This window comes from Silurus meridionalis, chromosome 6 (assembly GCF_014805685.1).
Source record: "Silurus meridionalis isolate SWU-2019-XX chromosome 6, ASM1480568v1, whole genome shotgun sequence".
Taxonomy (NCBI): Eukaryota; Metazoa; Chordata; class Actinopteri; order Siluriformes; family Siluridae; genus Silurus; species Silurus meridionalis.
The window spans coordinates 18,916,960-18,925,986 of NC_060889.1; the positions used below are offsets into that span (position 1 = coordinate 18,916,960).

The window sequence follows — 9,027 nt, forward strand, 5'->3', positions numbered from 1 at the left end:
CGAGATCCTGCTGAGCATCAAGTTGTAGGTGATTGTGTGAAATATGAAATGCACCATATTGAAACATGATTCTTTCAGTGAGCTGAAGTTTTTAGATGGAACTCTGTTGCAGAGAGTTTGATGCTGTTTGTACCCAGTTTAACATGACTACTGTTTCAGTACCTCTAGGCACATCAGACCAGTGTTTTTCAACCTTTGTTGAGCCACAGTACACTTTTCAATGAAAAAAATTACAAGGCACCCCACCATCCAAAAATGAGACACTTTGTAGCCTAATACAGTAGAAATAATGACAATAGTCTCTGAATTTATTTATACTCACTCAGTGTGAGTCTATAGTCTTTTTTTTCTTTCTTTCTTTCCATATAAAGTTAGCTATTCCAGTTGAACATGTTAATTTGTATGCACAGTGACAAGGTTTCTGATCTCTCTTCTAGGTGAAGACTTTTTCAAAATGGCCACCAAAGAGAATAGGTACATGGTTGTATGTCATTAAAATGGAATGTGTTAGACAAAGTATGCAAAAACATTATGAAGTAGCAAAGGAAAGGGTAAATTTAGGGTAAAATTAGTGGACTTAATCAGAATGCAAGCTTGAGGTGTATTTAATCTACAGTTTCTGTCTGCCTTATTTTAATGTAGTTTTCCCAGTCAGGAAATTGTGTGGCAGCAGTGCAATGCAATACCAAGTCTGTAAAATGTACACATGAAGGTACAGATACTCCAGTTAATAGCAGTGAAATGCCAAAGTTGATAAGATCAGAGGTGAACGATTACGCTGATAAGGCCTGAGGTGAATGGTTAGACTGGTTTGAGCTGAAGGCTAAAATGTAGTGATCGCTCTACATACCAGGGCTTGTAGAAAGTAATCTCAGAAAGCATGCACCAAACATCTGGTTCCACTCCTGTCAGTCAAATGCATTTCCATATGCATGCTGTCTAATCTTTCTGATGAAATATTCATTTCTACTACACAGGCAAAACTTTACATGAAGATACCATTTTGCATTGTAATCACGATTTTTAATTCTGTTTTATGGATTACACTGTTGCGATATTTACTGTATAAAAATATACCAATTTGTATTTTTCATTTTCACAATTAGTGCAGATACTAATCTCAGATCAGCATTGATTTTTATATTCAAAATAAGTAGAGGAATTATGAAAAAAATATGAACGTAATTGCAGCTTTTTTGCATTTAATAACCCTAATTTCAATGTAAAGAATAATACACAATCTCCTACTGGGTTAACGATCATATTACTTTTAAGGAGCCACTGTAAACAGTGATACACAGGATAATAGGAATACTACTAAGGAATGTCTGTTAGTCATGGTATTTTTCTGATTGTACTTAACAGCATTAGGTCTCTCTCCCCTCCCCCTCTCTTCCATACCAGGGTGCAGTTCAGTGCAGTTGCAGCTTGATTGGTTCTTATTATTGTTGATCACTGCTCAGTGAACGAGTGGCTGAAGAAGACACTGGCACTAGTGGAGTAGTCCAAGGGCAAGGTGGCACCTGCATTCTGGGCTCCAAGCTTGGCACCACCCACAGCAGATGACTGGCTTAGAGTGAGAAGGCTATACTTGTGGAAATGACTGTAACCAGACAGTTTGGCCTGAGAGAGGACCAGTGTGAAACCTGTAAGAAAAAGCAACCACAGGCTCACCATAGTGTCATGTGCAGCTGGTTGTGGTTTTCACTGAGCTGACGCAGATGCGGTGTTTTAAAAACAACAAAAAATGTAATCTATAAAAAAAAAAAAAAGTGAAACCTACTATCACATTAGGCTACTGATTGGAAGGTTGTGAGTTCAAATCCCTGTATCTTCAAGATTGGGTTCTTATGTTTATTGGGTTCTCATTTTCTTCAGCAGCTCAGTTCATTATACTTCCAAAAACTTCCTAAAATTCCTATACAGCTAAAAATCACTTTGGATGAAAGTGTCAGCCAAATGACATCACTACAAATCTATTTAAATGACTTCGTGTTGACTATCGAAGATGAATATTACCTTAAAGAAAAAAAAAACATTTTTCTCATCAGTCTCATTTTCTCATCAGTTCCCCACCAAACTCACCATCCTTTATCAGCTCCCAGCTTAACCACACAGACCCAACACACAGAATGGGCAGGCCAAGATCTCCCAAGAACAGCTCCTGAGCAAAAATGAATTACAAAGAGATTAAACAAAAATAAACAGGAAAACACAGTGTGTGTTACATCGATGTATAGTACTGAGACAAGCAGTCAAGTGTGCCAAACCTGCTGCACGTTGGGCAGCACTGCTACAACATGCTGCGCTAGAACTTTACCAGCCTGCGTAAACACGTATCGACAGAAGTCGTCACCTGCATTAGCACCTATAACGCAAACGTTTGAGGCGTGAAGACAGACAGCAGCTTATACACCGTATTTAGAGCACACGGCTATCGTTCTTTCTTCAGTCACAGTACCTTCAGCCAGTATTCTACAGAACCCAGCAAAATAGGATTTCTGGAAGTTTCTGTACAGGTGGGGGAGCATGCCCATTAAATCTGACACCTGCAGTAGATACAGAGGAATCAATCATGCAACATAGATGCACAACTATTTGAGGTACACATCATTAAGCAAGCAAAGTGACCACAAACCTTGAAGTAGTCCTCCATTACGTTTTTGACATAAGTGATATCATGTGGAGGTGTGACCAGGTTATCCTTGGCATCAAATACTGCTTTTACAGCAAGATGGGAAATCCAAAATGCTGAAGAACATGAATCAGAAAACCTCAGAAAAAACATACTAAACCCAATAAGCACAGTAATGATTCCATAAATATAAATAAGGGTATGAGGTATATAAATATTAATAATTACCTGAACCTTCATCCCCCATCATGTGTCCCCACCCCCCACAGCCCACCTGAGTGCCATCAGGGTTCACCAGCTTACAGTTTGAACCAGTTCCTGAGATCAGAACTATACCACCTGCAGGACAGAAGAACCTGTGTATTTCTTTGATTTGCCACTGTATACACACAATACAAATTTCAATGTGTACACAGTCAAATCCCTGCTGAATGAACACCTAGTGTTCTGAACATAATTAAACATTCGTGTGTTAATTTAACTCTGTGGATTTTGCTGTGAACGCTAATGTTAACAATGAGTAGGGTTGCAAAGGGCTGGAAAATTTCCGGGGAATTTTGGAAATATTCCAAGTTCAAAGTTTACCAGGAATTTATGAGAATTAATCAGAAATTTTGGGGAGTTTATATAAACTATATTACAGAAGTGGGAAGTAATGAAGTACAAATACTGTGTTACTGTTTAAGTAGGATTTTCTGGCATCAATACTTTTTCACTATTTATTTTGAAATAAAATAATGTTTTATTTTCACTTATTACATTTTGTACACAAATATCTGTACTTTCTACTTTTTACGTTTTTAAAACAAGATCGTTAATTTCCTTTTAATCTATTTGGTGACGTGATGAATATTTTTCTTCTCGTTGCGCACCGTTTTTAGTCCATCAACCTGTTTCTTGTCATTGGCTTGGCTTTTTCGACCTACTACTGGTGTATCATTTCCTGGCTCACACACCACAGATGCAGACTAGTTTACAAAGCTAACAATGAGCAATGCAGAGGGCAACAAGAAGTCTAGCTAACGTGGATGAGACAGAGGGAGTCAGTGATGTAAAGATGACTGAGAACAGACACATTCCTGATCATCATCATCTTTTCTCTGCTTGTGTTCTATATGGTGGATGTTCAGCCTGGATGCATTCATTAGGCAACACATTTTAAATTATTTTGTATTAATATAAGGTCAACCCCTAAAAATTTGCGGTTTGGAAAATTTGCGGGTTCTCATTTGAAACCTACTGTTACTAGCAGCAAATTGCGGATTATCTTATTAAAATTTGCGGGAATCCACAGCGGGACTGAATATTCAGGATTGTTAGGAACAACATTTTTAATTGTTTTCACTAAAAATTTCATACATTTTTTATATTATATTTTATTTTATTATATATTATATTATTTTGGGTTTCTGGTGGTCTAGTGGTTAGGATGCGGCGCTCTCACCGCTGCGGCCCGGGTTCGATCCCCGGTCAGGAACCAACCCCAGCCACTCTTGGTGCCGGTCCCAAGCCCAGATAAATAGTGAGGGTTTTGTTAGGAAGGGCATCCAGCGAAAGGGAGAAGCCGAAAGAAAGTTTTTATATATTATTTTATATTTTTTTCAAAACACATTATTGTATTATTCATTCTAAGTGATAAATAAAGCATTTATGTCAATTACTTCACATTTTATGTTGAGTATGCATCAAAAAGGAATCAAATTACTGGCGTAATGTCTAGATGAATTCACTAAGGTACCATAGGGGCTGCGATCAAAATTCACAGATTTTCGGAACTCGCGAGGGTCTTATAACGTAAGAGTTCCGGGGGACCACTGTATTAATATGATGTGAGGTACAGTTACCAGCGTGACACTAAAACAGGTAGTAGTACTGGCTACTTTTTACTTAAGTACATGTCAGAGCCCAAACTTCTTTATTTAACGCAAGTAAAAAAGTATAGTCAGTACTTTAACTTTTACCAGAGTATTTTAAAACATGAGTATCTGTACTTCACCTCAAGTGAAGGATGTGTGTACTTTTGCCGCCTCCGCTGTATTATATAAAAACAAACATTTTGTTTGGTCATAAGCTGACATGCATGCAAACTAATACAGAGGGGTTTTTAATGACATTTTCGACTTTGATATAATTGTTAGCATAATTTTGTTGCACAGGGAAGTTTTAAACATAAATTTGTCACATTTTTGTAATTATGAGAATACTTGCCATTTTTTTGACATTATTTTGTGTGCAGGATTAAAAAACTAAAAGTGCATATTATTGATGAATGTGCAGGGTAGAACTTCAGGGTTCCCTGGTGGTCTAGTGGTTAGGATGCAGTGCTCTCATCTCTGCGGCCTGGGTTCGATTCCCAGTCAGGGAACCCACCCCAGCCATTAGGGTTGCACAAGCCAGTGCACTCTTAGTGCGGGTCCCAAACCCGGATAAATAGGGAGGGTTGCGTTAGGAAGGGCATCCAGCGTAAAAACACGTGCCAAATCAAACATGCCGAGCATGAATACGGATGATCCGCTGTGGCGACCCCTAATGGGAGATGCCGAAAGAAAGTGTGTGTGTGTGTGTGTGTGTGTGTGTGCAGGGTAGAAATTCACCTGAAATTGCATTAAACCTGTTTTTTTAACCAAGATTATCCTGCAAGAATTTTTTTTAACTACATTTAATTTAATTAATTTAAATTAGGCTAACCTGTAATTTTGTAAATCCCCAGTTAATTCCTATATATTCCTGTTAATTCTCTTGGATACTTTCCAGTCTTGAAAATTTTGCAACCCTAAATACAAATATAAATCTTTATTTTCCCCATTATTGCGAACATGTAAGAGACAATACCATGGTCACTTGCGGTTGCCATGGCACCGATGGCATCTGTGGTTATGTAATAACTCTGGCTTAGTTTAGGAAATCTTTCCTTCATCTCATCAATCAGTTTCTGGATGGCATGCTTCTGCTCTCCACCACTCAGTGACATGCCCTACAGTATATTAGAAAAATGACTTCAGTCTAAGCAATCAGCTTGTTTGGTTCTAGGTACATGCTATCAAGCTGAACATTGAAACGGTTCTACACACTCACCAGAGAATGCACGGGCATGCCAGGATCCAGCCCAGCACTGATCTTTGCCTTCTGGACCATCTCATTAATGCCCTCGATACACTTATCAACACCAACCAACTACAGAACATAGATTACTTCAGTAAGGAAATGTCTGAAACACTCATTCTTAATGGGTCCTAATTGGACCAGTGTGGACGAATTGTAGGAAAAATAAAGACAGGCTGAAGAAGACATTAAAAGACTGTATTCATTTTATAACAAACTTTTACCATGATGTGTGTATCATATACAGTGGTGTTGTGTGTGTGTGTGTGTGTGTGTGTGTGTGTGTGTGTGTGTGTGTGTGTAGGTGGGGGTCTAAACCAATGTAGGCTTATTGTTTTTTATTAGACACACTGCTGTGCTGAGAATAGTTTAGTGACTATCTATTGTCGAGTCAAACATGCTCCTGAGGTACCAGCGACAAATAATCATGTCTCTTTCTCCTTTCCATATCGACCCGATTCATGCCGATGTCCTAAGCTCTCTTCATTTAGCGATCACTGCGATTTCTCATGAAGCACCTGAAGATCTACTGAGCACCTCAAGAACTTTGAGGATGGATTCAGACTGTAATCTACACAGACTGTCAGTCTACTACAATAACCCAGGACCCCACATATCAGCATTTAAGGACCCAACATTAATAAAGCTATAATGAATGAACATCCTGTGCCACCCAGATGAGGATGGGATTCCTTTAAACTCTGGTTCCTCTTAAGGTTTCTTCCTCATAACATCTCAGGGAGTTTTTCCTTGTCGCTGTCGCCTCTGGCTTGCTCATTAAAGATAAACCTACAGGCAATAAACTCATAAATCCGAGTTGTATAACCTATTTATCTCTGTAAAGCTGCTTTGGGACAATGTCCAATCTTAAAAAAAACTGAACTGAATTAATATCTGCTCCACCAACAACGCAGACACATTGTGAGTAGTAATTGTACATCTATAAACTGTACTTATGTGTATGAAACAAGTGCAGGCACAAGGTACAATATAAATATGGTGGATCTCAGGCTCTTTCCTTACCCAGTGATTAGTGCAGGGTCCATCAGTCTCGGCTAGGATCTCCCCTGTAGCAGAGATCAGCACAGCTTTGGAGTGAGTTCCTCCTCTGACAAAGTAAAAACCACATTGTTACAGCATTTAATACTTATTTAATAACACTCTTATAGGACTCAGTAGCTCATACAGAGGACACCTGAAACAGACACAAGCTCTAAAAAACCTAAACCAAACGCACTACACACCAATAACCAGAGCCCCGGTAATGTCTAGTTTCATTTGCTGTTAACGAAAATTGTAAATGTTCATAATTTCAATTGTTATTGTTTCAATCTCACCCTTCAACGCCACCATACACTGCACTCATTTTGCCGCTTCCGGTTTTGTCCCCGTGACAATCCGATCACGTGTACATCACGTGTACATCACGTGAACCCCCCCCCCCCGGAACATCTTCCACCAATCAGATTAACGCTCGAGCTCTGCTTTGAACTTGACCACGCTGTTATCTTAAGTCGTTCTGATCATTCTCTCTCAGAGGCAGGAGAGGCAGCTGAGGCAGCGACGGGGCAATACTTCACCTGTTATATTCCAATAAATAAAATACATATAATAGAATGTGAAATTATATATATATATATAAAACGCATTAAGCTGAGCGTTTTAGTGTCCCACTATTTTCACTGCAACCCTGTCGATTCTGTTTTTTTCCCCATTTTTTCTCTCTGATCTGATGACATTTCTCTTTGATTCTGGACACCAATGTTTTGATCAATGTTTCCTGTCAGTGGTTTCATTGTTACGGCGGATCAGTGCATACATATGATCTATATTCTAGATATGAGATTTTATTGTAGTTACTTGTTTGGTTGGTTTGTTTTTCAAGATATTATAAGTTAATATTTAAATATGTTTTGCATACTATGTACTGGATATTTTTTCTAGGTTTTCTTGACCTGTAACATGTCTGGGGAATAAACCCAGCAATGAAACCAGAAAAACTGAAATCATAAGTGAATATAGTACGAAAATAAATAAATAAATAAACTTAAACAATTTTAAATGACCACTAGATGGCAGTATGTCTTTGTCTCTTCATAATGATCTTAAGAGACATTTTATTGCACTATAGTTGCAGTTTTTTTAATGAAATTATTAAGTAATTGAACTGTTAAATTTCTGATGTTCAGAGATTCAATTCAAATGAAATAATAATTCAAAAAGTTAAAATGAGTTGAAACAGTAAAGTCCTATTTTGAAGTGGATTTTATGTGAATATATGTTAGTTCTCTCACATAAACCATTCCACTAGTGTCAATGAAGCACACTGTAATTTTACAAACAGTTTATGATTAAAGTTGATACTGCAGGATCACTTGATGTGTGGTTGATGTGGTCTTGATGTGGTGGTTCCCTACCACCCACTTGTTGGCCCACCCTGTCTGTGTCTGAATGCTATTTGGTTGGGTGGGTGTGAGAGAAGAATCAGCACATTACAGACTCTCTTTCAGTATGAAGACTGAACATCACAAATGCTATCTAACACTTGACAGTGTTACTGATTATGTATTCAAAAGATATATCTTACTCTGCGAATATGAAGTTTGAGTTCACTCTTATCTTGCACTTATCTTGTACTAAAAAGGAACAACGATGCATCAGCAGTTTATCAACCACTAGTACATCTAATTTAGAGGTTATAGACATTATTGAAGACGTATGGAAACATAACCGTGTTAAATGACCAAGAATTAGTTTTATATTTTTCATTCGTCAAAGCAGCTATCTTTTGTTTTGATCAAATTCTTTGCACACTCTCAGCATTCCCTCAGTCAACCTCAAGAGGTAGTCACCTGCAATGATTTTCCAACAATCTTAAAGAGTTCCCAGATGTGTTGAGTGCTTGTTGGCTGCTTTTCCTTCACAGTCCGGTCCAACTCAAACCATCCCAACCCGATTTAGATCGGTGATTGTGGAGGCCAGGTTATCTAATGCAGCACTCCATCACACTCCTTCTTGAAAGAATAGCTCTTACATAATGTAGAGGTGTGTTTGGGGTCATTGTCGTGTTGGAAAACAAACGATGGTCCCACTAAGTGCAAACCAGACTGGATGGTCCGTCACTGCTTTGTGTATGTGTGAGTGTGTGTTTATAAATATGTATACATATACATGTAAAGCTCTTGTCAAATGTGGTACACTATGGCCTAAAGTGCCCTTATGAATTGTGCTTAATGTTCATAACATATATTTGTTTCTTCAGTATAGTGCTGTTGTTTGTGCAGTAAATA

General features: G+C 38.2%; 1 protein-coding gene across 1 annotated transcript; it reads right to left on the minus strand.

Moving 5' to 3' along the window:
• Positions 1-1,006: 1,006 nt before the first annotated feature.
• nagk (N-acetylglucosamine kinase) lies at positions 1,007-7,174 on the minus strand. Its single transcript, XM_046852091.1, has 10 exons — positions 7,075-7,174; positions 6,761-6,845; positions 5,711-5,809; positions 5,468-5,609; positions 2,864-2,974; positions 2,639-2,751; positions 2,462-2,549; positions 2,271-2,368; positions 2,086-2,164; positions 1,007-1,646 (listed from the first exon to the last, which is right to left on the minus strand). Exons 1-10 carry the CDS (start codon positions 7,101-7,103, stop codon positions 1,453-1,455), a joined length of 1,038 nt encoding a protein of 345 aa, XP_046708047.1. The 5' UTR covers positions 7,104-7,174; the 3' UTR covers positions 1,007-1,452.
• Between the last annotated feature and the right edge of the window lie 1,853 nt (positions 7,175-9,027).

Excerpts from the sequence above, each read along its gene's own strand:
- nagk (XM_046852091.1), bottom strand. The coding sequence starts at position 7,103 with ATGAGTGCAGTGTATGGTGGCGTTGAAGG. Across the intron at positions 2,550-2,638 it reads TAATGGAGGACTACTTCAAG|GTGTCAGATTTAATGGGCAT; the intron begins GTTTGTGGTCAC and ends TATCTACTGCAG. Across the intron at positions 2,369-2,461 it reads CTGTAGAATACTGGCTGAAG|GTGCTAATGCAGGTGACGAC; the intron begins GTACTGTGACTG and ends TTTGCGTTATAG.